This window comes from Podarcis raffonei, chromosome 12 (assembly GCF_027172205.1).
Source record: "Podarcis raffonei isolate rPodRaf1 chromosome 12, rPodRaf1.pri, whole genome shotgun sequence".
Classification (NCBI taxonomy): domain Eukaryota; kingdom Metazoa; phylum Chordata; class Lepidosauria; order Squamata; family Lacertidae; genus Podarcis; species Podarcis raffonei.
This window is the reverse complement of record NC_070613.1, coordinates 2,278,357-2,305,385: the sequence shown is the minus strand read 5'-3', so window position 1 is coordinate 2,305,385 and position 27,029 is coordinate 2,278,357. Positions and strand designations below refer to the sequence as shown.

General features: G+C 45.9%; 3 protein-coding genes across 6 annotated transcripts in view; 1 reads left to right on the top strand and 2 right to left on the bottom strand.

Moving 5' to 3' along the window:
• Positions 1–27,029, bottom strand: part of LOC128424282 (stonustoxin subunit alpha-like) — a 147,078-nt gene that overhangs the window by 68,872 nt on the left and 51,177 nt on the right. The window lies entirely within an intron of this gene.
• Positions 496–2,314, bottom strand: LOC128424303 (GTPase IMAP family member 4-like). The gene is made up of 2 exons (XM_053410328.1): positions 2,234–2,314; positions 496–1,293 (listed from the first exon to the last, which is right to left on the bottom strand). The coding sequence occupies exons 1-2, from the start codon at positions 2,250–2,252 to the stop codon at positions 575–577; spliced, it is 738 nt and encodes a 245-aa protein (XP_053266303.1). The 5' UTR covers positions 2,253–2,314; the 3' UTR covers positions 496–574.
• Positions 11,259–17,218, top strand: LOC128424290 (GTPase IMAP family member 8-like). 2 transcript variants are annotated; one of them, XM_053410306.1, is made up of 6 exons: positions 11,259–11,628; positions 12,634–12,676; positions 13,511–14,242; positions 14,899–15,090; positions 15,753–16,537; positions 17,075–17,218. In XM_053410306.1, the coding sequence occupies exons 1-6, from the start codon at positions 11,410–11,412 to the stop codon at positions 17,180–17,182; spliced, it is 2,079 nt and encodes a 692-aa protein (XP_053266281.1). In that variant the 5' UTR covers positions 11,259–11,409; the 3' UTR covers positions 17,183–17,218. The 2 variants fall into 2 exon arrangements, with proteins under 2 accessions (XP_053266281.1, XP_053266280.1); XM_053410305.1 differs by lacking the exon at positions 14,899–15,090 and having other exon boundaries at positions 15,753–17,218.

Sequence of the window (27,029 nt, the reverse complement as noted above, 5' to 3'; positions counted from 1 at the left end):
ATGCAGAGAATAATATGTGCAAACAAATCAGAGAGGGGAGCTGAGGGAAGTTTTTGGTGGGGGGGAGAGGGAGGGATGGGGAGAGGGGATAAAAAGGGGGGAGATAATGTAATTGATTATTTGGATTGATAATTTGTTTTGTTGAAATTGTCTAATAAAAATATATTTTTAAAAAGTAAATACATGTTGATCAATCGTGTTTCTATTGTTTGCTATGACAAACTACGTAGAACTATATGCATTTCCACATAAGTAGACGACAAAGTGGAATGCTGATTTATGCAAAATTAAAGCAATTGCAGTGGAACAGAAAACACTGGCTGAAAGTACAAGTGGAAATCAGGACAGACTTAGGCATTTTAGCACATCCCTACTGAGAGTGAAAATGTTCTGGTGTTTAATAAGATCCTTCTCACTAGATGCATTGCAGTATGTTGCATATTGAGCCAGACTCCTCTTCTTTCTTTCTTTCTTTCTTTCTTTCTTTCTTTCTTCTCTTCTCTTCATGAATTTCCCTTTCCACTTCCCTTCGTATTTCCCTCTTCATCCTCTCAACCTCTTCTCATTGTACTTATTAGAGTATATTACATGCTGAGTGAAATGAATATAATAAATCATTTACTGCCCTGGCAGCTACTTCCTTTTCCACCTCCTCACGTATTTTCCTCTTCATCTTCTCAATCTCTTCTTTGTCCTCCTCTAGCATCTCTTCAGTGTACCAGGGGGCTGCCTTGTTCTTTTGGACCAGGTGGTCGATCATCCCAAGCAATTCGGCCACCTGCTCCTCTCTTTCCTGCCCTTTCGCCTTGTTGTTGAAAGCCAGGCATCTCCCGCCACACTGAGCGATCTGGTTCTGCAGATCCTGGTCTCCCTCCACCAAGAACTCTTTCAAAGGCTTATCGTCCAGGTCTTCCTTCCGGGTGAACAAGATGATCATGTAGTCCTTGGCTTTGCAGCTAAATATCTTCTGGATTAACTGAGCAACGGCTTTCTCCTCCTTGCTGAAACGAGCCAGCTGAATGACTTGTATGATGACATGGGCTCCTGGGTAGATGTGCTTCACGCAGGTCTTGATTTCCTTGGTAGTCACATCTTCTGGAACATTTGTGTCGAAAAAGCCAGGCGTATCAACCACCACAATTCTCCTACCACCAATGACAGTGTCCTCTTTCTGACACTTTGCTGTCACGGAGGAAGGAGAGAGGTGTGATATAAACCTCTGGTCCCCCAGGATGGTGTTTCCTGTTGCGCTTTTCCCAGCTCCAGTTTTGCCAACCAGGGCGATCCTCAGTTCTGCAAGAAAGAGGCAAGAGATGGTGAGCAACTCTTCTGCATTGTCACCAGAGAGGAACCTGAGGAGAACATGGGCACCACCCCTCCCCTGCCCATCTCCATCTCCCAGGAGCTGTGGGGAGGGAGAAACAAATCGGTCAAGTTCTCCTTCCCTCAGGTTCTCATTTCTCCAGACTTAAATTCAGTTCTCCACTTTTTGGCATGACAATCTGTACACATTTAAGTGAATTTAACCCAATACACGTGCACTTATTCCCACTATAAACATTTCTGCAAGCAGTTTCTCCTAATATAATTCATTTCTCCACAGATATAAGTATATTTCTGTGGATTTCCCCCTGTTCTATGCTTTTTCATACATATTTTGATTGAACTGCATCTTTTAGCTCATGTGTTTGTTTGGGTGGTGTGAATTAAGTAGGTTCGCATTAAAATAAAATACTAAAATAATAATTGGCTACCTTTCACCCTAAGGTCCCAGGGTAAGTTACAAATAAAACACAAACTTAAAAACAGGTTAAAATTACAGAAATAAGACGGGTGCCAAAGTTAGACACCTCAAGCTTCAAAAGAGGTGCACCTTCAGCATTTGCCAGAAGCTGCACAATGAAGGCTCCAGGTGCTCCTCTCTGGGGAGGAAGTTCTACATCTATGGGGCCACCACAGAGAAGGTCCTGGGCTGACCTTTTGTAGGTGGTAGAACAACCAAGAGGACCCCTTCCCCCAATCATAGCACCCAAGAGGGTCTGCAGGGAAAGGGGGGGTCTTTCAGGTATTGGAGACACGAATCATTTCGGTCTTTAAACACCAACGTGAGCACCTTGAATATGGTCTGGAAACAAACCATGAATCAAGCTAATGTCTCTCCCATGGTTACACTGATTCCATCCAACACCGTCCAGGAATCTGGGAGAATGAGATCAAATCAGCTTGGTCTTACCTGTGCTTCTCCCAGCCATATTCAGACAAGCAGAAAAATCCACAAGCCAATAGTTAGGATTTCTAGATTGGAAGCAAAAGGAAACAGATTCAGCCAATGGGGAGCTTTCTGTATTAGGCAGAAATGTGTGCTGCTCCCCCCAAAAACTTGCCTCACAGAATTCTTTTTACACTTTACAGAGGGATCTTCCTAAGTGTCTGCTGTCCCAAATATTTGGCCATCATGTGTGCTGAAAGGAAAGGATGTCTTGGGGAGAAATGGCAGGTCCCACAAGATATTTATTGAAATTTTCCACTTTAATACATTAAAAAAAAATCAAAAAAGAAAAACAAAAAAGTTTAAAAACACATAGAGTTCACAATCCTTATTTTTCTATAACATATTTCCCTGACTTCCCCACACCTCCCCTTCTTATATTCCAATTCAAATTGTTAGTTCAGCAAGTTCTTATCCCTAATTTTTTACCTTTTTCTATTTAGTTCATTTTAAAAAAGCCAATTTTACCTTATAAACATCAATATTTATACATCAGTACTCATTCTTAAAACCTTTTTCTAAAGTCAACCCAAGTTCCCTTCCACTACTTCCCCAATCTTCATACAAATAACAAAACAGAATAAAAACAAAAACAGATTATAATTATGCACCCTTTGGATTCCCAAACTCCACCCCCCCCTTTCCCGGTTTCAATCCCCAACAAATGTCCATCAGTCTTAATCTACTATCAGCCTGGAGATCTCACGTCCGAGGCTCTTAATTCTCTCTCAATTCCTCTCTGCCGGTTTGTTTGATGGTCCTTAATATTAAACACCAGATCTCGGAGAAACTCTAGCCCAATGGGATCCATGTTTCTTCCAGCCAGACCTCCATACTTAAAAGTGGAGCCCGAATCTTGTTTCTTACTCCTTTCAAGTCCAAATGTCCCCAAAGCTCCAACTTCCACCTTAATCAGATTTGTAATCCTTGGATCTTCAGATCTCCACATATGGAGATCTCTCCATTCTTCAATCTCCAATTCAAACCAGCTTTTCAACATCCAGTTCTTATTTTCCTTTGTAGCCATCATGTCAGGCCTCTGGCTCTCCTTTGTCATCTGCAGCATTACAGCTCCTCCTTCCTTTTCTTCAGGAACAACATATATCTCTTTCTCCACACTCTCAAAGCTCTGAAGTTTCTCTTCTTGTCCAGCTGCATGGACTTCCTGAGTCAAGTCCTTATCAAATTCAATGAGTTTATTTACTGTTAAATCCAGAGTTGCAACATTTGTAGCCAAAACATCAATTTGGCCTTGTAACTTTCCCAAGAGAACAAAAACTCTGTCCAATTTAGCTTGTATTTTCCCTCCTTCAGCCATTCTTGTAATGTCCCAAAACCCCCTCTAGAGGGATTTTGGTTACTTAATATTCCTTCCAGTTCAAATCCAAAAGTCAAGTTAGTTTGTATCAGTTCTTCCTTGTTTTCAACAAATTATAACCAAATTGTAACAAATATAACCAGCAGAGACAACAGAAACAAAGTTCTCTTTTTCAGTCTTGACAGCTAATTTGACAGCTGTCAAACTCTTCAATACCTCTTCAACAGGCTCTCTCGCGGATCACTCCCGGGTCCGGGGGGGTGGCACTTCAGCTCCCAAAATTAGCTCTTATCCTCCAGTAAGATTTCTTATACTGCCAAATCGTGAAATTAATGTCTTTTACCCAATAAAAAAGAAAAGATTCTCTCGACCTTAGTTAGCAGGTCCTTGCTTTAGATTATTTACAAGACGGGGAGAAGGACTTCCTGTTTGCGCCTTCCCCGATCGTGCCTAATTCAAAAAAAAATTTTCTTTGCAAATCCAATTTCCGTACTACTCACGGGTTGTTGCTTTAAAGTCCAATTACTCACAAGAAGAAGTCAGCGCTCTCCGGCCATGGCAATGCGGCTTCACTCCGCAGGAGAAGCAGTCGACTCTCAGCACCGCGCCGCTCACCCCGTCCCTCGTTCCGAAGCCTTTAAAAAGGCTGCTTCGCAGGTCGGGGGGCGCAAATGGTGCCCGCCGAGTCACCAGGTTCACAGGCTTCACCGCCTGTGATTTTTAAGGGTCCCCGCATCGCCGCAGCGGGAAGACCCAAATCCTGCAGAGCCGATTCCCTCCGGAGCTCGGAGGGAACCCGCCATTCGCCGATGGCGCTAACCCGGAAGTTCCGATATTGGATCCATTCTGTCAGATTATGTTTAATTTCCTCATATTTTTTCAATTTCAATTTATTGTCTTCTTCCCCCAGTAGATCTTTATATGCAGCCCACTCCATTTCCAAATTCTTCCTTTTAACTGCTATCTGGGTTCTGGGTTTCAGCAAGTCTTTGCATTTTTCCCATACCTTATATAATGGCTTTCTTATAATATGGTTCACAAAGCCTCTATGGACTTTCAATTTTCTTTTGTAATTGTTATATGTTGGAAATCAATAAAACTATACAGTGGTACCTCAGGTTACATACGCTTCAGGTTACAGACGCTTCAGGTTACAGACTCCGCTAACCGTGAAATAGTACCTCAGGTTAAGAACTTTGCATCAGGATGAGAACAGAAATCGTGCTCTGGCGGCGCAGCAGCAACGGGAGGCCCCATTAGCTAAAGTGGTGCTTCAGGTTAAGAACAGTTTCAGGTTAAGTATGGACCTCCGGAACGAATTAAGTACTTAACCTGAGGTACTACTGTACTTATTAAAGAAAAAAATAGGACTTGCAGCTAGGTAAGTATTTATAGTGCAAGTCCCACTGAACTCTAGACCAGTGCTTTTAAAATCAAGAAGATCTGTTCCATAGAACTGGATTGGGATCAACGGATCTGCATCCTCAAAGGGATTCTCATCTGTCTTGACAATCTGAAAGTGGGATAAAGTGGCTTGGAAGTTCAATTCAGGGGAAGGTTCTTATTTTATTTTATTACTGCATTTTCCTTTGCTGTCCCCAGAGCTTAATTTTCAAAATACCACCTTGTGAATGTACATTTTTCTTGCCCTTCAAGTGTCCCCTGAAAAATGAACCATTTTGGTAAGACCCCAAATCCACACAATACCTTATTTTAGGGCAACTCAAGGGGCGGGGAGGAAAGTCTTTTTAAAAAGCTCCAAACTTTATTTGGCAACCGCACTTATCTCCACCCCAAATAAAGGCCACCTGTGCAATTGCATTTGCTCACATGGATCATTTGGAACAATCCCACCATTCTGTCTCCTGTGTAAAACTTTCTGGGTTGGGAGTGGGGAGGAAGAGAAAAGACCCTGATCACGGGGCAGCCAGGAGTTTTGTTGGGGGGGAGGGCAGAGCTGACATGATTTGTCAGTTAAGTATTTTTATTGTTTTACTTGAACTAGGTGGGGGAGCTGTGCCCCCTGCCCCCCTTAGCTATGCTCATGACCCCGATACCAGTTAAACAATTTCACCTCCCATTGATTTTAATGGAACAATTAAGCCAGCCAGTCTTTCACTAGAAAGTTCAGTACAATCCCTTGTCTATGTAGACTCAGAGGTAAGCTTCATTATATTGCACTGGTCTTACTCACATGCTAAGTGTCCCAGGATCAGGGTCTCAGAGATGCTCAAGGGCTTCTGCTTTCAGACTGCAGGCCCATAAACCTAATCCTGCAATTAGGTTAGTTTTGTATTTTGGTTATTATTGATCCCACTGACATATTTCAGGACTGAAGGCTAGGTATGTAGGGTGGGGGTGTCAAGTATTTTTTGTTCCCCCACAAACAAACCCTATGCACATTTTCATGGAGTAAGCTCCACAGAACTTAATGGGGCTTCGCGCCCCCCCTTAAATTGTACTATTAAATTTCAAAGATATGGGGCTTTTGCTCCAGTTAGAACCACAGCATTTTAGGCTTAGAGCAGACAGCTATGCGGGGGGGGGGGGGGTTAACCCTGGCCATTGAGAATCCCAGCCTGTGTGTCTGTGTACCCAAATGCCTGGGGGGGCGTTGCCAAGCTGGGTCTTTGACCAGGGCGAAACAAAGGCTACTTTTGCACCTGAGAACAGACTTCGGAAGCCCTTGAGTCCAACCACTGAACAAATTCATTATGAGAATTGGCAGCCTTCACCCCTTTACAAAGGGTGACCATGTCTGCAGATTGCAGCCATTTCTGGCAGAAAAGAAAATCGCCCCAGAGTTCTTTACAAATGCTCTTTAAAGGGTACCCTGTGTGAAAACCGAAGTTTTCTGGGCCACCCCCTCTTGGTCCCATAAATTCATCTCCATTACCCCCTAATCTGCTGTGTAAAAAAGGTAGGTAGTAACACAATTGTAACATTTTGCACGACAGCAACCATTGCACAATCATTCAAAACTATTTCGTTTAATTCACTCAACCATACTGGTGAACTTGATTCAGTGATATCAGCTTTTCAAAGCCATTTGACCTCCAGCGTCCCCCCTGCCGCCCCCTTAGGCAATCCCACCACCCCCCAGCCCCCAAGCACGGGGTGGTACCTCCCAGTTTGGGGGCCACTGCCTGGCCGGCTCTGCCTGCAGGTTGGCAGGCTTAACTCTGTGTGGAGAGGCTCCTTCGCCTAAAAGTTTGAAAGGACGGAAGGGGGAAAGAATGTTACAGCCATTTCGAGAGTCACAATTGTCGGGGGTGGGAGGAGGGGGCGGAAACAAAGCTGCGTTTCCACATATCTAACAAGAGTCCCAAATTAAAAGGCGAACAGGAAAGACACGGAGCATCTCCAACACAGACTGATCTGCTTCCCAAACCTGCAGACTCGGACCTTCAACTCTTGCAGCTGCTGCTCACGCCTCCCCAGCACCAAGCTGTGGGTCTGAGGGAAATGTGGGGTTCCTCTGCCTCTCGGGTGCTTCTGCAAGCCCCACAGAAGACTCAGTGGGGCGAGCAGAGTCGTCTCCGCTTGGCAATTCTCTTTTGGTGAATGAGAAACAAGTCAGAGAAACCTCCCTGACGTCTGAGAAAGGGCTCTGGGCTGCTAGCCAGAAATATTTGGTGGCACTGCAGGGTGAGAGGGGGGCTGGATTTATTCCTCTCTGAACCGAGTCCCTGGTCCACACTAGAGAGAGAGAGAGAGAGAGAACGAGAACAACGCCCATCAAGCGCAGCTGCTCTTTGATAACGCGGAGAAGAAGGTGCGCTTCTCTTTCTGCATTTGGGAACCCCAGACGTCGCCTTGCGCAGAGTGGGGCCCTCGCTCCGTCTGGCGCAATGTCTCCTGCACTGACTGGCAGGCGCTTCCCAGGCCCAAGTCTCTCCCCCAGCCCCACCTGGAGAGGCCGGGATCAAATCTCGGACCTTCTGCATGCAGGGCAGCTGCTCTACGGCTGAGCTGATTCTCTCTTTTTTTAAAAAAAAAATATTTATTGGAATTTTCAAAAAAGAAAAGAAAAAAAAGTTTTAAAAAAAACAATTAAAAACTCATAAAGTTTACATTTCTTGCTTTCAATAACCAATTTCCTTGACTTCCCCACACCTCCCCTTCTTGTATTCCAGTTCCAATTTTTAGCTCAGCAAATTCTTGTCCCCACACTTTACCTTATTTTCGCTAATTCATTTTAATTAACCAATTTTAACTTATAAACCTCAATCTTTATACATCAATACTTATTCTTAAAAATCTTTTTCTAGATTCGCCCCATCAATTTAATTAACCAATTTTAACTTAAAAACCTCAATCTTTATACGTCAATACTTATTCTTAAAAGTCTTTTTCTAAGGTCGGCCCCAATTCCCTTGCCCGAAATCCCCATTTTTATGTTAGTGGCAAAACCAAATTAATTAAAACAGAATATAGTTATACACCCTTTGGATTCCCAAGGCCCCCCCCCCTTTTCCTGGTTTCGAACCCCAACAAAAAGCCCATCAGTCCATCTGCAGTCAGCCTGGCGACCTCACGTCCGAGGCTCTCAATTCTCTCTCAATTCCTCTCTGCCGGTTTTTTTGATAGTCCTTTATTTTAAACTCCGAATCTCGAAGGAGCTCTGTCCCAATAAGGTCCATGTTTCTTCCAGCTAGGCCTCCATATTTAAAAATGGAGCCAAGATCTTGTTTCTTACTTCTCTTAAGTCCAAGTGTCCCAGAAGCTCCAGTTTCCACTTTAGCCAGGTTTGTATTCCATATGTCTTCAGATCTCCACATAGGGAGATCTCTCCATTTTCCATTCTTCAATTCAAACCATATTTCCATCATCCTGATCTTATTTTCCTTTATATCCATCTTAACCGGCCTCTGGCTCTCCTCAACCATCTGTGGCATTATAGCTCCTCCTTCTTTTTCCTTCAAGTCATCATGTTCCTCTTTCATCACATTTTCAGATTTCTCAAATTTCTTTTCTTGTTCAGCTGCAGAGATTTTTAGGTCAACTGCAAAACTTTCCTGTTCATCGGCAAGAACTTGAGTCAAGTCCCTCCCAGGCTCAGCAACTTTATTTACTGTTCCCTTCAGTATTGTAACGTTTATAGTCAAAACATCAGTCTGTTCCTGCAATTTCCCCAAAATAGAAAAAGTCTTCTCCAGTTCAGCCAGTATTTTTCCACTTACAGCCATTTTTGTAATGTCCTAAACCCCCTCTAGAGGGATTCTAGTTTCTTAATGTCTTCCAGTTCCAACCCAAAAGTCAAGTTAGCCTTTTCTTCTTTATTTTTAACAATTTGTTACCAAATTGTAACGAATATAACCAGCAAAGACAGCAGAAACAAATTTCTCCTCCCCCCCAACTTTGACAGCTAGTTTGACAGCTGTCAAAGTCTTTATGTCTCTTCCGCAGGCTCTCTCACCGATCGCTCCCGGGTCTTGGGGGAGGGGTGAATTCCGTTCTCAATGTTAGCTCTTATCCTCCAGCACAATCACTTAAATTGCCCCAACGTAGAGTTAATTGCTTTTCTCCACAAAGAAGAAAGGTATTCTCACAACCTTAGTAATAAAATCCTTGCTTTACGATGTTTACAAGGCGGGTACGCGGACTTCCTCTTTACACCTTACCCGGTCGTGCCTAATTCCCAAATAAAATTTCCCTTTTAAGTCCAATTTCCGTGTTACTCACGGGTTGTTGCTTTTAATCCAAATGTTCAGAGAAAGAAGTCAGCGCTCTCCGTCCATGGCATGCGGCTTCACTCAGCAGGGGAAGCGGTCGACTCACAGCACCATGCCACTCCCGTCCCCCGTTCCAGAGCCTTTAAAAAGGCTCCTTTGCAGGTCGGGGGGCGCAAATGGTGCCCGCCGAGTCACCAGGTCCACAGGCTTCAGCGCCTGTGGTTTCTGAGGGTCCCCGCGTCGCCACCGCGGCAGAACCCGACCCCTGCTGAGCCGATTCCCTCCGGAGCTCGGAGGGAATCCGCCATTAGGCGATGGCGCTAACCCGGAAGTCTCGGCTGAGCTGATTCTCCCTCATGGCGAAAGATTCCCTTGCTCTGAGTCTGAGTGCGGATGGGCTGGAGAGAACAGAGGAGGGAAGGGGGAGAGTTCACTTTGACCGGCGAGCCGAGGTCTTGATCCCTGAATTCAGTGATTTGGGAAGAGATGCCAACGAAGGATTGATTTTTCAGAGGGACCCTTTCTCTTTCCTCTGCCTCTCCTTTCTCTATCCAGTTCAATGGAGAGATTTCATTCTTGCAGGGAGAAGCTGTGTGCCGAAAAATCCCTGGTGTGGGGCAGAAGAAGTCATTTCCATTCCTCTCCCCTACTGATTTTTTCTTTTTCTTTTTGTACCACCCCCCCCCCAAATGGCAAAGGATACACTACAGCTCTAATTTTGGGATTTGTCAGTCTCCATGTCTGCAAATTTCAGGCAATTCTGGCAGGGGAAAAAAGGGAAAGGGAAATGTTCTTTTAAAAATAAGCTTTAAAACCCAGAGGGATGTTCCTGCAGATTGTCAGGCTCAATCCACCATGGAGGGACTCCTTTAACTGCTAATTTAATCAAAAGGAAAAGATTCATTATTATACACGCAAGCCAAAGTTTTGCTTCCAAGAGCTTCACGACTCAGATTTTCTTCAAAAAGTTTTTATGTGTTTTATGTTGAGATAACCTCATATTAATTTTTAAAGGTTTTTTGGTCCAAAATTGGGTGCAGGAGAATTTTTTGAAATTTTTGATTTTCAGGCAATTTAGGCTAATGCAATTTCTGCGTCAGTGTAGGAAAAACTCCTGTTTTGCTTATTTTTCAACCGATTGGGCTTATTTTGGTATCAAAATAAAGATAATTGTGGTCTCTTTCAAAATAAGGTATAAAAATGGTATTAAGTGCCACAGAAGAGGGTCACAGACTATTCAAAGTGAATTTTGGTCATTTTATTCCCGGTAGGTTCAATAAGCCATAGTGCGCAAACCACAACTAACACATGTATCATACTTTTGTTGTAGAATGGGCTAACCATGTACTTGTTATAAGAATAAGGAGGGTGCTTTTTGTGGTTATAAAATAAATTGATTTTGAAGTAAATTTTTTACAAAACAAATTACTTCTTTGGACAGGTTTAATGTCTCTTTGAACCTGAAATAACCCTCACATTCATGAGAATAGTTAAAATTGTAACCTCTTATGTTACAGTGTCATCTGATAGGTTTTAAAAATTAAGTTTTATTGATTATATAATAATAAAATGCTTCTCAGACCCCTTGTTCATTTTTTGGTGTAAAACACTTCTGCAAGAAATTGCATTAGCCTAAATCACATGAAAATTGAAATTTTCAAAAAATTCTCCCATGTCCAATTTTGGACCAAAAAAACTTTAGAAATTAATTTGAGGTTATCTCATAGGTATCTACACAAAAAATTTTTTTGAAGGAAATCTGAGTCATGAGAGCACGGTCGAGTATTAAAATCAGGTTGTTTGGCGTGGAATGACCCAAGAGCTCTAACTCAGCCTCTAGCAACAGGTCAAACAAAGCAGACCTTGAGCATTTCTGAGGCAGGTTGAGATACAGAAGGCTTAAAGTCAGACCTTGTGGCTGCTGCTCCCTGCTCCCAAATACCAACCTGTGGTCCGTCTGAGGTGCAGGTCTCCCTCCGCATGGGTCTTTCTCTGTGCGGGTCTCCCTCCGTGTGGGTCTCCTCCTCCTCCTTCTGCTGCTCCTCTTGGGTGCTTCTCCCAGAACTGCAGGAGACCAAATGCAGCTCCTCTGAAATTATCCTCCCAGAGGGCAGTTTTGTCCTCTCCTGTAGCCAATAGAAACAGAAATGCAATTCTGGGAAGCTGTTTTGGCTTCTCAGAACATGATCTGGCTGCTAGCCATGAATGCTTTTGGGGTGGGTGGGTGGAGCTCATCCTTGCCATCTCCATTTTATTCAGCTCAGAACAGAGTCGGCCATCGACAGAGAGGGAGAGAAGAAACTGCAGAGCAGAGGGACCATCGAACACGAGAGTCTTCTTCAAGCTCCAGAGGCATCACAAAGAAGGTACCGTTTCCTTTCTTGTCTTAGGAACATCCGAAGCTCCCTTTGCAAGGAGATGTCACCTGGCTCAGCCATGCCCCCCCCCCCAGAGATGCCAGCGGTTGAACCCAAGACCATCTCTATGCAAACCAGATGCTCAGCTGCTGAGCTGTGCCCCCTGCCCCAATTCACATGGAGAAAAAAAGGAAGCTGTTTTGTACTGAACCAGACTGACTGGTGCATTTAGATTAGTATTGTCCACACTGGCAGACAGTGGCTTCTCCAGTGTGGGGAGGTTCCACGTAGGGGGGCTGGAATGGCGACATGCAGCAGCAGCAGAAGGAAGCAAGTGGGAGAGAGTCCACTGGCTGGAGGGGGGGAGGGAACTGGTTGGCATCAGCCCCCTCCCCACTGAAAAGCAGCTGCCTTTAAGAGGTGGTCATCTCTGGAGGGTATTTTCATCAGGACTAGGCCCCAAGGAGTCTACAGACCATCATCCTGAGTGGCTGCAGCTGTTCAGGGCCCTCCCCAAACCAGCCCACCTGCCTGGGAGCTGCAGAAGGGAGGATATCAGGCCAGGCTGCCAGGGACCCCCAAGGCAGAAGCAGGTAAGGGGGGGGAGATGAAGCTCTGGGTGGAGGAAGGGAATATCCGGGTGCTTTCCCCCCCCAAATGCAGAGGGTGGGAAGGTTCTTGAAGAGATTGTGAAGGACAAAGTGTTAGGCATGTTTGTTTATTAATGCTTATACACCTGTTGGTGGTAAAACCCACACACCCTCAAATCCAAAAAGATAGAACAATGAAATTATCAACAGGAAAAATTAGCAAACCTAATTTAGGACCAATGCATGTAAAAAAGTCATCAACTGCCTCCCTAGTAATTGAATCCCAAATCTGCAGGGGCAGAATATGGTGCTTTGAGGTTCTTTCAGGGTTGTGTTTCCATCATAAGCTTCCTCTGGTGATGGAGAGGAGTTTGGGCAAAGCAGGAGCTAATGAACTTCTTTTTCTGGTTCTCTTCCGGCTCAGCATTCTGCCTGGACAATGGATGAATGGAGAGAGGAAGTTAGAGGTAAGTCTCTCCCTTCTCCTGACCCTCCTCTGAAAGAACCACATGAAGGGAATGGTGAAGGTTGGACCATTCGTGGGCCACAGTTGGAAGGGTGAGGTGACCCCAGGTGCTTAGGGGAATTGTTGCAGTGCATGGTGGCAATTTGGAGGTGAATTCCCAGGCAACAATTCTGTGGGAATGTTGTGGATACTAGGAGAGGATATAGTGATTAAATATTATCCTTCCTCACTCATGCTAGCGAGCTAGTAGCAGAGCACATTCCCTTGCACATTGCAGGAAGTGAGTTGATGGATTCGTCAGAACCATTTGAGTTAAGCAATCCAGTCTGGCTTGTCCAGATTGGATTGTTCCTGGTAAACACCCTTTGTTCCCTCTTAAGAACAATAATGGCACAACAGTCTTCTTTTAGAAAGTAATGATAAGATTTACTCACATTCAGTTCACAGTATGATCCTGAAGGCAGGCTTTTGCTTTTAGCTACAGGGAAAGGTGAGGGTTCATCCTCTAGTGAGGGATGAGCCCATGTGCTGCTGACTGAGGGCCAGCACACAGCAAAAGGGCATCAAGATGGAACAAGGTGAAAAAGCGAAAAGGGAAGATGGCTGCATGACCGGCCCTTTTATGGGGTCTCCCAGGGTCACGCCCATCTACCTGGTCACATGCAAGGGGAGGATGCTTCAGTTCAGGTGTGACAGGAAGTCCTCCTGGCTGGAGCAACATCCCCTGTGTGTCCACTCTAGGCAACCAGGAAATGTTGTGTTTGACTGCTTTTGTGATGTTACATCCCACAAGTTCGGTCCTGGATGCCCAGACATCTTCCTAATTCCTTCCCAGAGACTACCAAGGCACAGGAGAGCAGAACCAAAAATCTCAATGAAGATCTACGGATTGTTCTTGTTGGGAAGATGGGAGGAGGGAGAAGTGCCACAGGAAACACCATTTTGGGCGAAAAGAAGTTTGAGTCCAAACTCTCCTCAAAGCCAGTGACTGAGACTTACAGCAGAGAGGTCCGAGCAGAGAGGTGGAAGGGAAAACAAGTATTAGTCATTGACACTCCAGCCATTTTTGATGCTCATCCTCAAACAGAGCATGATATTCCTGAAGTCCAGAAGTGCCTCTCTCTCTGTGAGCCAGGTCCCCACGCCCTGGTGTTTGTGACGCAGGCCAGTCGTTTCACCGAGGAAGATGCTGTGGCCGCCAAGAGGGTGGAGGAGGTCTTTGGCCCAGAGGCCACAAAGTACATGATCGTCTTGTTCACCCACAAAGAAGAGTTAGATGTGGAAACCTTGGAGGAGTACATAGGGCTGTCTGGAAACAGAGCCCTGCAGGATTTGGTGAGGAAATGCCAGGACCGTTGCTGCGCTTTCAACAACAGAGCAACAAGAGATGAGCAGGAGCTGCAAGTGAAGGAGCTGCTGGTGAAAATTGAGCAGATGATGATGGACAACCAGAACAAGCCTTTCCTTCAGCAGTTTCCAAGAGGATCGACAAGGAGTGCAGCTGAAATGAAACCAGAGGAAGAAGCAATGGACACAGACAAAGGAGGACCAAATGAATTCCCTGAAGGTAGAATCAAATTATGTTTCTGAAGCAATTAGAGACCTCCCTAGGTTGAGTTTCCCGGGGTAGTCCTTCCTTAAAGAGACCCACCAAATACCTGCTCTTCTTCTTTGTACAAGGAAGAGCCCAAAGGGGAGCAGAATCCTGCACCTAGAAGGGGGTGGTTCTGTAACCTGCTAACATTTTGCAAATTATGGAGATGGGTGCAAGGGTTTGCTTGCTTTATGCAATTCAGCACATGAGACCTATGCAGGCATTTGATTCGCACATGCATACCATGTGCCCAGCATCCCAATGGTGGGAAATTCTGGGTCATTGGGGCTCCTGGTTGTGGGGTGGCTTCTAATTGTGTTTGGCTGAATGTGCTTAGAATCCCCTTCAGACCCCGTTTCATAATGTCCAGAGTGGAGTCAGTGCTAGCCAGGACATAGGCAGGTGGACATCTGTGTTCTTTCTCTTGGCTACATATGGGAGAATCTCTTAAGTTTTGACTTCTCTCTCCTTCTCACTTTCCCCAATTATTAAGCACAGCTCTTCACATTTCAACATATACTCTAGTATATGCATTTTAGTACACCTTACTTGGCTGGAAAACTGCACTAATAAATTCAGAGAAATGTGGATTTCAATGGATGGTTGTTTTGGCTTGAATATTGTTTCAGAAAGTTTGAATTGGATCACCAGGGAAAGAGACTCCACAACCACGTCCACACTACTGGGAAGGCCTGGCCACACCACATCACTGGGGCACCCTGATCCTCCCCAACCAATAGGACAGGAAGAAAGGAGCCCCCTGCCAATCCCAGGAGGATCTGGGGTGAATGATGGAGTGAGAGAAGCTCCCTTGGCCCCAGGTCAGTTTGGCCTTGAGAGCCCTGGATAACACCTTAAATGGGGACCAGAAAGATTCAGGCAGGCCTGAATGTTGTTTCAGTTGACACTAAGAGATTATCCACACTTACATTTTACCCACCACATTCCAGGCACACATCCATGATTTGAAACTCTGTGTTTGAGAATGTTCATTTGTTTGTTGGTTGGTTTTTGCTGTGAGGTTTCCTCACAACAACCGACTGTCTAAAGCTGAATCAAAGCAAATGCCATAGAATCATAGAATTGGAAGAGAGCCCCAGTGCCATCTAGTCCAACCCCCGGCAATGCAGGAATCTCACCTCAAGCATCCATGACAGACGGCCATCCAAGCTCTGCTTACAAACCTCCAAGGAAGGAGAGCCCCTCACCTCCCAAGGGAGACCGTTCCACTGTCAAGCAGCTCTTGCCCTCAGAAAGTTTTTCCTGCTCTTTAGTTGGAATCTCCTTCACTGCAACTTGTAATGTCAATTCAGGTTTCCCAAGGATTGACATTTGCTCTGATTCAGCTTTAAAGAGCAGGTTTTCTTGGGGAAACCAAGACCAGGTCATTGGACACAGAGCTATAACCTGAGGACTGTGCCTGGGAAGCATGGAGGAAAGGGAAGTGTGATTAATAGGAACATTCCTTATTCTTTCCCAACAGAGCCTGGGAACCTGAGTCTCTCCCACAAGGATTCCGAACTGCGGGTCCTCCTTGTTGGGAAGACGGGAGGAGGGAGAAGTGCCACAGGAAACACCCTTCTGGGGGAGAAGAAGACCTTTGAGTCCAAACTCTCCCCGAAGCCATTGACCCAGACATGCAGCAGAGAGGTCCGAGCAGAGAAGTGGAAGGGAAAACAAGTATTAGTCATTGACACTCCAGCCATTTTTGATGCTCATCCTCAAACAGAGCATGATATTCCTGAAGTCCAGAAGTGCCTCTCTCTCTGTGAGCCAGGTCCCCACGCCCTGGTGTTTGTGACGCAGGCCGGTCGTTTCACCGAGGAAGATGCTGTGGCCGCCAAGAGGGTGGAGGAGGTCTTTGGCCCAGAGGCCACAAAGTACATGATCGTCTTGTTCACCCGCAAAGAAGACCTAGAGAAAGAAAGCCTAGAGGAGTACATAGAGCTATCTGGAAACCGACCTCTTCAGGATTTGGTGAGAAAATGCAAGGGCCGTTGCTGCGCTTTCAACAACAAAGGGACGGGAGAGGAAAGGGCCAGCCAGGCGGAAGAGCTGCTGTCTCTGATTGAGAAGGTGGTTCAGGAGAACGGGGACCAGCCGTATCTCAAGCCGTGTCTGATGGAGATGTCACTGAGGTCAGATGGAAGGAATCCTGGGGAGACTTCAAAGCAGACAGCAGCAGGGGAACCAGTGGAGGATGAAATGAATGCTGGAGGAATCCCTGAAGGGCAGAAGAAGAAGAAATTGAAACATCAGGTGGTGGAGGTAGGGTGCAGAGAATGAGAATGGGGCCCCTGTCTTTTCCAATTGCTGATGACTTACATTGTAGACAAATTCAAACTTGGAAAAGGAGGATGGAACAGGGCTGTTTTCAGTTGCTCCAGAGGGTAAGAGCTGAACAAGCAGCTTGAAAGTACAAGGAAAAGGGATTTAGACCAAACATTAGGAAGAACTTTGTGGTCCTGGGGAAGAATTTATTAATTTAATGCATTTATATCCCACCTTTATATCCGTGGGGCTCAAGGTGGCACAAGTGGTTCTCCCCCCCCTTTATTTAATCTCCACAAGAATGCTATTTCTATTTCTATTAGAGGTTTTTAAGCAGAGTCTGGGGGGGGGGCTCCCTATTGAGAAGTTGCAGGAGGGTTGGGCCAGATGACATTTGAGGTTCCTTCCATGGGCTTAAGGGAGGGGGGTAAATTTTTGCTTATTTGAGAACTCCCCGCCCATCTCCTCCTTGACATCTTTCTCCCTTTCTCTTGACTCCACACCAATCACTTACCCCGGGTTTGTTTCCAACAGGCGTCTACTTCTCCCCTGAGCATCCTTTGTCCCCTCTTTGCCCTAAAATCCGGAGAAGCTGCCAAAGAAGGCAAAAGAGGAGCAGGAAGATCTCATCCTCCAATGTAAACGGAAGCAGTATCATCAATAAACACAGCAGGATAATTTGCGTTCTCCCATCATTATTGCACGTCCTCTGTGTGGCACTATTTCACGATCTTCATTCCCCCTTCCCTTCTCAACCTCCTTAAGCCTAAGCCGGGTTTAACATTTTGAATTCTGTGGCTTATCCACACTTCCTCTTGTTTTTCTGCCTCTCCACAGGAAACCCTCTCCTTGGAGCTCAGTTGGAGCAAATGTCAATTGTATTTCCCAGGAATTGATGTTTGCTCTGATTTGGAGCAGAAGAGGGGGTGTTCCATCGCAGAGGAGTGTGAAAAGGGGGGAAACCACTCAGACCGGTGTTTTCTAGGGACGGGATTGAGGAAGAGTGGACAAGCCCAGTGTGCTGTAAATAAATCAAGAATCCTGTTTTAAAGTCATCCATGTTGGTGGCCATCAATATGAACTTATTCTTCATATGTTGAATTAGATATATATGGGGGCACCAACATCTTTTAAATGCTTGGAGCCTCTAAAACCCTCTCAGGCCCTGGCAGTGGGCATGGGGAGTTCAGTGGCTGTGTGTGTGCACCAGGGGAAGGTGTCGAGGGCACAATTGTGCCCCTGGGAAACATATTGGCAGCTGCTGGTCTATGAGGCCAGGCTCCAAGGCAGCTGGAACATCCTTTTCTGCCCTTTCTGAGATCACTTAGCTCTTTCTGCCTCAGCAGCGGACACCTGGTATCTGTTGCACACCTGATGCTTCTCATTTCCATTTGGGCAGATTTCCTTTCCCCTCTCCCCTCTCAATAAGTTGACATGACTCCTCCTTTCTCCTGCTTCCTCTCATTGGTAACACAGATTGACAAATGCTCCTGAGTTACCTTTTCAAGGACCCCGGAAGAACTTGGGGGGGGGGGGAGAGTGTGTTTACACTGATCTCCTCACTCCTCTGACTGAGACCTGGTTTCGTCATGGCAGCTTATCAAAAGGTGTATTGAGTGTTGTGGCACAGCCCTGCTACAGTATATTTCTCCTGGTTTCCTTCCGTTCTCACTGTCACCCAATTCACTTTTCCTGCTATTCTGTATTCCATCTGATAGCCTTTCCATAGGCTGTTGGCTTAAACGTAAGCTGAACACTGTGGGGGTTGATTTTGTGGGAAGGTTTACTTTATTTTTTAAAAACAGTATTTTTATTAAACAATTTCTACATAACAAATCATTAATCCACATAATCAATTACATTATTTCCCCCCTTCCCCCCTCCCCCCTGATTTCTTTACACATATTGTTCTCTGCATGTTATAAAATTGTACATATCCTTGCCTTATCTATCGTGTGTTCAACTAATAAATATTTGGATGCTTATTCAAAACCTGCCAAGGAGTTCAGACCATTTTGTTGTCTTTTTAGGTAATTTGTAAAAATTCTCGCCAACCAGCTACCCCGAACCTCACACTGTCTGGATTTCCAGTTCAGCCACAAAACCCCAGAAGGCTGTGAAACAGGCCAACGGTCAGGAGCTGGAAGCGACCGGGATAGGGGCTGTGTATCTTAAGAGTCTGAACCTGACTATAAACAATGTTTACTTGGTTCCTGAATTGAAGTTCAATCTGCTGAGTGTTTCGCAGATTGCAAAGAAAGGACTGAAACTGTCCTATGATGCTGAGAGCTGCAAGATCTTAAAAGATAGAGAGTTGTATCTTTCTGCCAGAGAGAAAGATGGACTGTATTTGTTGACTTATGAACAAAGTGATTACATGGAATGTAATTCATCTGAGTCTAACCTAATTTCTCTCGCAGGTGTGACCAAAACCAAGAAGGTGACCGGGGTCGACAGAGCGTTTCAGCGGGTGTATGCTGATGTGATTGGTCCTCTAGAACCATCTAGAGGCAATGCAAGATATTATCTTGTGTGTGTGGATCATTTCTCTAACTATGTCTGGGTTTATGTGTTACAGAAACCTCAACAAGCCTTAGAAAGGTTTCAGGAGTTTTGTGACAATGTTGAAAATATGCATGATGCTAACATTGATTGTCTTTTCACAGATGAGAAGCAGATTTTTCTTTTACAGGATTTTCAGGAGTTCCTGCAGAAGAAAGGGATAAGACACAAGGTTGCTGTTTCAGCGGAAGCGTGGAACAGGGGTGTCTGTGTACGGGTGAACAAAGAATTGCAAAAGGGGATGAATGCGCAATTGCTTAGTTCACATCTGCCACATGAGTTCTGGGCGGAGTCGCTAATGTCGTATTGTTATACGTGGTTGAGAAAGGTTTCAAAAGAGTTGGGAAGTTCTCCTTTTGAGAAACTGTTCCATAGAAAACCTTCTGTTGCCCATTTCAAGGTTTTTGGGTCTCATGTGAGGACAGAAGCTCCAGGTGGAGTAAAGAATGCCAGAGGCATTTTTGTGGGATATGAGAAAGGTCTCTACAGAGTAATTTTGTCTGAATCTGGTCAGGTGATTCTCACAAAATTTCTAGAGAGTGCTCCTGAACAGGAGAGAGCGATAGTACACACATTTCCCACAGAGGACAACTCAGATGATGATGATGATTTTACAGATTACAGTGGTACTGAGAGCGACAGTGATAGCTTGAAGAGCTCAGTTGACACTGTCATTGAGAGGAAATCTCACACAATGGATAGACCCTCACAGGTGAAGGATGAACCACTGTTTACCATTGGAACTGGTTCTCCAAAGAGTCCTATGACTGAACCAGTGAGCAGAGAGAATCAGCACCTCATACGAAGGTCTGAGAGAGTTACAAAGGGTGAACCACCCAAGAGGTACTCAAAAGAGTTTGCTAACTTAGCTGTTGCATGTGTTGCTGTTCAACACAACCGAGGACAGGTTGGAGCTGTGTCTAAGTCAGAGACAAAGACACGACAGAGAGTTGCTAGCCAAGGTAATGCAGATGACTCATTCCTTGGAAGCCAGACAACCAGAGAGGTACACTGGGGAAACCAGTGGCGAGGAGTTCCAAGGGTGGAACTGTAACAACAGGGGAGTGTTATGTGTATAACAACTGTTTGTTTTCTTCTCTGGATCACGCTTTGCTTGCCGCAACACGCATTGATTCTTTTGGGGGAGGATGTTACGAAAAAGGAGCAATACAGCAGCGAGCTCCAGGTGGCTGGAAAGCCAAACAGGATGTTGACGTTTTGGGACTGTTCCGTGGGAACAAAGGACAGTCTATTCAGTGTACTGAGCACCGGATGTTAGCTCAGAGTGTCACATGACCTGTACTGGAAGTACATGGGAGGAGTTTTTCTCTCTCTGCTGTTGGTGTTAAGAGAGTGCAGACACGTTTCTCTGTACTGCTGGAAGGACAGGAATAAAGGCATGTAAATACATTTCTGTCTGTCTCTCTCCCCTCCCTGGGGATGGAAGGGGAGGAGTGGTGTGTTCTTCTCACGTTAGAGGAGGATCGCCGATTGAGATCTCGCCTGATCTTGCCGGGAGTCGCAGACGGGGAGGTCAACAAGGAACTCAAGCCGGGTGCCTGGAGAGTGGCAAATTCCTCTGACTAAGGCTTGATTCCGACACCCCCCTGCCCCCAAATACTAACCTGAAGAAATGACTTTCTTTTAAAAAAAGCAAGTGAATGCTTTCTGTGAACTTCTGAAAAAGGAGCTGCAGCAAACCATAGGAATTGATACTTTGAGGAATTTGATACTTTGCCAGAAGCAAGGGAACACATTGGACACTAGCAAACTGGGCAGATGAAAACTGAAATTTGCAACATGGCTTACAGGCCACGAGAGCTCTGAAAATTAGTGCGCAGAGAAAAAGACTTTAAAAAAAAATCTCAGCTGGCAAAACTTAACCCAAGGAACAGAACTGTTAACCCCTTGCGAAGTTTCCTCCCAAGCATACCCTTTTGAGTTAATATACCTTATGTGCAAATCTTATCTTTCAATTTGTTCTGTGCGATCGCTGCCGTCTTTGTTATCTCTTCTCTTAACAGGTGGACTTTTGCCAGAATACCTTATGAACCAGGTGATGAGGACCCAGATTGGACCCAGATGCCCAGACGCTCCAGCCTTGTTGGAAGGGACCCAAGTTGCCCAACGCCCACCAGACGCCCCGACGCCCGTGAGATGACCACCCAGGCTTCCTGCATCACGCTGATACTTTGCACGGCTCAAGAATCCAGCATGGATTGAAAGAGGACATTTTCTCATTTTCTTTTCCTTTTGCATAACTGAACTTTATAGAAGGTTGAGGGCCCCTGGATAGCCTTACACCACCCCTGCAGAGAAGGGTATTTGTGTGGGACGTTCCATCAGGGAAATTATGCCCCAGCCTCCTTTCATTATCTTGCCACCTGACAGAGCTCCACCCAGAGCCTCCAGAACTTAACTAAAGCCCCCTTTGAACCACAGCACCAACTTGGTAATAGCCCTGTGCACGAATGGCACAGATTAGCACCGTCTGCACTCTGGCACCTGTAGATGCTCTGAGGGGACTGTCGCTCCTCCCTGGGCCTTGCAATGAACCCTCAGTTACAGCCTCGATCATTCCATCACCAAATTACTGGCTGGCTTTGTGTCAATAAATCAAAGAGCGCCAGTGACAATCTGCAATCGTACGTTCCCAGCCCAAACCGTTGCACCTGAGTCCACGCCAGGAACTTTTTCTGGCTGCAATGTGGGCTTCAGAAGGGGGGGGGGTATCTGCACGCCTGCTTCGCCCCCAGATTATAGCGCTGGCCCAAGTATACCAGCCTGTACCTTCTAGGGACGAGCAGCCTGTGCCTTCCTGGGACGAGCCTTTTTAAGAAAAAAGCTGTCCAAAGATTAAGAGGGGGGAATGAAGGAAGGTGAGGACAGGTGACCCCACCTAGGCCCGAAGTCACCCCCCACCAAAGCAGGCTCAAAGCTTCTTAAAGCTTTTCAAAATCATTTTCTCAGCAGCTAAGCATCAGAAACATTCCGCTTGCTGTAACTAAAAAGATTGCACCAAAGGTAGGGAACACAGTCCATTGTTTCTCAGGCCTTTCTGATGCCTTCTGGCCTTGCTAAAGAACCACATTGCAACTTGCTTTCTGTCTGGGAATCATGCCAGAACAAGAGATTGAAACATATCTGAACACTCTGAAACCCCTTTCCTGGGAAGGGCGCCAAGAGCCCAAGAGTCCCAAGACAGCTTTCTGTTCATGCTCAGAGGAACTCATGGGGCAGGACTCTGGAAGGAGGAGAAAGGAGGAGGGAACTGGAAAGGGGTATATATGCTTGTGCACATGATTGTGAACTTCGTGCATGCTTTTTGTGACTTATCACACTTGCTCCTTCTACCAGTTCATGGATGGTAGAAATAAAAAGCCTTTTTTCCGAAACTATTCCTTGAGTGTCTGTTGACTCCCACTTCCCTTTCCCGGGCGCAATATTTTTCCCACCCGAGGGCAAAGCCTCATAAGGCTACAATACCAGAGGGAAGTTGGTCCTGAGGTGAGTGCAACTGAGCAGTTATCTTTCAAAACTACCAGCAACCGACAAACTGGTTGTCACAGCAACCGGTTAGAACATGGAGGCTGTTAGTCCTCTGTCAGAATGTTGCACTTGACTGCAGCTTTACATCCTACAGATTTCACCAATAAGTGGTTTGGAGGGCATCACCCTTGCCTTCCCTCTTGGCCGAATAAGATTGTCTTCCATGAACACGGTCTCAACAGTGTGTCCATAAGTGACTGTGGAGGCCAATTCTGGATCCACACACAGGGGTGTAGAAAGGGGGGTGCAGGGGGTGTGACTCACCCTGGGTGTCACCCTGACGGGGTGTGTGTGTGTGTGACAAAATGGCGGGCGGCACTAGTCACTGCAGGGCCGGCAGAGCGCACAAGCCACGAGTCTTGGTGTCCACAGGCTCCCTGCTTTTGGCCCGCTGCCTCCCCCCCAGCTGTAGGGCAGCTGAGGCCCCACTGTGGGACCCATAGGGACAGCATGGGACAGCAAGTTTGACATACGCTCAGCAGTGGAAACTGAAAGAGTTTTCTTCTCAGTTGATTCATCCAGTTACTCATCCATAAAAGGGCATCAAAAGAGCCCGGCTGATGGATCAGGCAAAAGACAGACCTGGAAACCAGGTGCCCCGACAGGGAGCTCACAAGCAAGACATAAGCACAATGGCCTCATCCACACTTGTGATTCTCAGCAGCTGGGGAATTCAGAGGCACACTGAGCATCGCCAGAATGCCTAGCAGACCAGAGTAACATGGGAACTATGTATAAGACAGCCTTATACAGAGTCAGACCATGTGCCATAGACTCATTACTGCCCTTGATTGGGACACTAGACTTCAGTGGAGGCAGCCTAGAACAGCCTTAGCCTTTTTTGCTGCTGCATCACACTGTGGGCCCATGTGAAGCTTGCAGTCTGCTGAGGAAGGAACTGATTGACCGTCTCAACAGAAGAAAGCCAGTTGCTACCGGGATGCCATTCCTTTCCAGATGCCAGACCACAGCTGGAATACTGTGTCCAGTCCTGGGCGCCACAATTTAAGAAGGATGTTGACAAGCTGGAAGGTGTGCAGAGGAGGGTGACCAAGAGGATCAAGGGTCTGGAGACCAAGCCTTGGGAGGAACAGTTGATGAGGTTGGGGATGTTTAGCCTGGAAAAGAGGAGACTGAGAGGAGATAGGAGAGCCATCTTCAAATATCGGAAGGGGGAACAAGCTTGTTTCCTCCTTCTCTGGAGGGTAGGACTCAAACCCATGGCTTCAGGTTATGAGAAAGGAGGTTCTGACTAAGCATCAGGAAGAACCTTCTGACAGTAAGAACAGTTTGACCATGGAACAGTCTCCCTCGGGAGGTGGTCTCCTTCCCTGGAGGTTTTTAAGCAGAGGTCGGAGGGCCATCTGTCATGGATGCTTGAGCTGAGATTCCTGCATTGCAGGGGGTTGGGCTATTTGACCTTTGGGGTGTCTCTTCCAACTCTACGATTCTATGAATCAGCTTTCTACTCTCCTTTCTGTTAAATGACCCAAGAGCAAATTGCCCACCCTTTCTTGGGGCTTACCTCTGTGGCTTTCAGCTAGTTACGCCTGTGCAGCATGGCCTGAGATCAGGACACTTTCCCCAGGCTAAGCTTGCCTGGTGCATGCTGGAAAATTCAAGATTTCCTGCCAAACCACACAGGAGAACCACTAGCCCCACGTGGGGCACCATCTGTTAAAGAAAATTCTGGGTTGAGAGACTACTCAGCAGCCCAGCTCGTCGGGGTACCAGTCCCCCAGGGTCCATGCGGTCAGTAAAAGAAGGAAATTCCAGCCAGGCAATTTGGAGCAAAACATCAGTCAGTAGACTTAGGTTCTTTATTGTTGCGCAACAGGTTCAACAGCAGCAGCAAGTGAAGCCTGAACAAAGGGCGACATTGACTTTTAAGAGTTCCCACCATATCCCAGAATACAGTTCAGACACCATCATCAATACATCATTGCTACATCACTAAAACATCAGAAAGGGGAGGGTTATAGCCGATTAACATAAACAGACATGTTGGGGCAAGTCGCCAAGAACAAGTTTAACATAGGCTAACACCTCTTAATTGCCCACCATCCAAAGTATAATTCCCTTGGTATCTAGATCCCAAATCGGTGATGGGATTCAGCTCTCCTTGGCTAACAATAAGCTCTGGGCATTTCCTGGGAAGGGAGGAGTGTATGTGTCTGAGGGATTAACACACTCCATATATATGCATGTGAAATAAGGTTTGCGTGCAGCATAAACAAAACATAGCATGTGAAATGAAACTGCGAGATCTCTGCTGCGCTGTTGTGCAAAGAGGAGAGAAACTGCTATCTTGTTTTGCATTTAAGGTTGAGCAGAAGATAGATACGACTGATACGAAAAATTCCTGCCTATCGGGGTGTACCACACAAGGCAGGGTGTTATTTCTAACAGTGCAAATTCTCAGAAATGGTCCACAGTACACAGCTTTTGCTTTTGCTTTCGCTGTTTACTCCCATAGTTTCCCTGCAGCTTTCTCTGCCTTCCTTGGCCTCCTGAGCAGGGAGAGCCTTCTGAAATCTCAATCAGGGATAGTCCGACCATGAGGTGGGAGAATGCATGTTCTCAAAGAGCCCCTGTTTTCCAGGGACAGCCCAGGAATTGCATAAGCCATCCCAGTTTCTGATTTGATCCTGGAATGCCCTGGTTGTCCTTTTCCTCCCCTCAAAATATCGGAGAACAATTAAAAGTGGTGTGTAGGAGCAAAAATGGACTCCTGTTTACCCTGAAAATAAAATTCCTGCACCAAACAGAGGAAATGGTGATGGTGGCGCACAAAGCCTCTCCTATAATTTTGAAGGAAAAGGTCACCAATCCCCTTTCCATTCTGTAATTGCAATGCTTCAGTGGCCAGCCATTTCTCAGGAAACACTGGGAGTGTTTATTCCTTAATTGAAAATGGAGCCTTGCGCTGTCTCTTGTTGTTGTTTAGTCGTTTAGTTGTGTCCGACTCTTTGTGACCCCATGGACCAGAGCACGCCAGGCACGCCTGTCTTCCACTGCCTCCCGCAGTTTGGTCAAATTGCGCTGTCTACTCATAAGTAAATCCCACGGTATTCAATGGTGCTTACTCCCATGTAACTGGGTGAAGACTAGGCAGCTTCACACTGCAAGCCGAAGCATGTTTACTCAGAAGTAAGTCGCACTCAGTTCAATAGGATTTCCCATGGGGCTGCCCTACAAATACCAGACAGATGGGCGATTAAAGGGTCTGAGGAACAAGGAGGTGGAATGAGGGATGCAGGACAGATTTGATGCAGCTTCCATTGAAAAGTGAAAAGTATTTGGTACCAAGTTGTAAGTGGGACAGGGGGAGGGGGTTAAATATGCTCTCTGTTCCTGTTTTCAAATATGAAAAAAAAGAAGAAGAGTTGTTTTCTGGAGATGGGTGTTAAATAATTCCCTTCCCAAATGGTAAAATTTCAGAACTTTGGGAAGTTCAAGCATGTCTCTCGCTGTGCAGGACCTGGTGTCCAGGCACTCATAAGAATTCACTGTACATTTACAGACAGTGTGGTGTAGTGGTTAAGAGCGGTAGTCTCGTAATCTGGGGAACCGGGTTCGCGTCTCCGCTCCTCCACCTGCAGCTGCTGGGTGACCTTGGGCCAGTCACATTTCTCTGAGGTCTCTCAGCCCCACTCACCTCACAGAGTGTTTGTTGTGGGGGAGGAGATTGTGAGCCGCTTTGAGACTCCTTAAAGGGAGTGAAAGGCGGGATATCAAATCCGAAACTCTTCTTCTTCTAATTGGCTGTATGACAGTATATGTGTCTGGCTTAGAAACAGGCCTCTTTGGGTTTCCTGGGGCTTATTCCCAGGAAGTGGGTGCAGGATGGCAGTCTAGGCTTTGGTTTAGGATTGGTGTTTGGGGAAATGGGGTTATTTAGCCTTTGAAAGATGTCTGTCCACAATGACCATAGCTGTCAACTTTTCCCTTTTCTTGCGAGGAATCCTATTCGGAACACACACCCCTGCCAGCAATTTTATGACTACCTCCTCCCACCACGCTCTCTCCAAATTCAAAATGTACCCCCTGATCCAAAATGGTCGGTGACCGTTTGATCCAGCTCCCATTGAAAGGTGGCAATTATAAATTTCCACTTTCCAAAGCAAAATGAAACACAGCCAATCTCTGAAATCCTCGCTTTGTGGAATTTCGCGATGCAGTTCTCCAGCCAGAGTTCACAAGAATGCATATAACTGTGAAAATGACACGCAAATATGCATTTTATTAGGAACAGTGTCTTGCAAAAGTATGTATGTAATTTACAAAGGTGTTTGTTAGGGGAAATTGACACAAAAATACACAATTGACACAAAAATACAGTTAAACTTTCATAATGGTTCAAAAATAAAACATTTCC

What these genes read in the sequence shown, in the direction of transcription:
- LOC128424290 (XM_053410306.1), top strand. Translation starts at nt 11,410, where the DNA reads ATGCAATTCTGGGAAGCTGTTTTGGCTTCTCAGAACATGATCTGGCTG. An exon ending in ATGGAGAGAGGAAGTTAGAG is followed by an intron (nt 12,677 to 13,510) that starts GTAAGTCTCTCC and finishes ATTCCTTCCCAG; the next exon opens with AGACTACCAAGGCACAGGAG. An exon ending in AGAAGCTCCCTTGGCCCCAG is followed by an intron (nt 15,091 to 15,752) that starts GTCAGTTTGGCC and finishes CTTTCCCAACAG; the next exon opens with AGCCTGGGAACCTGAGTCTC.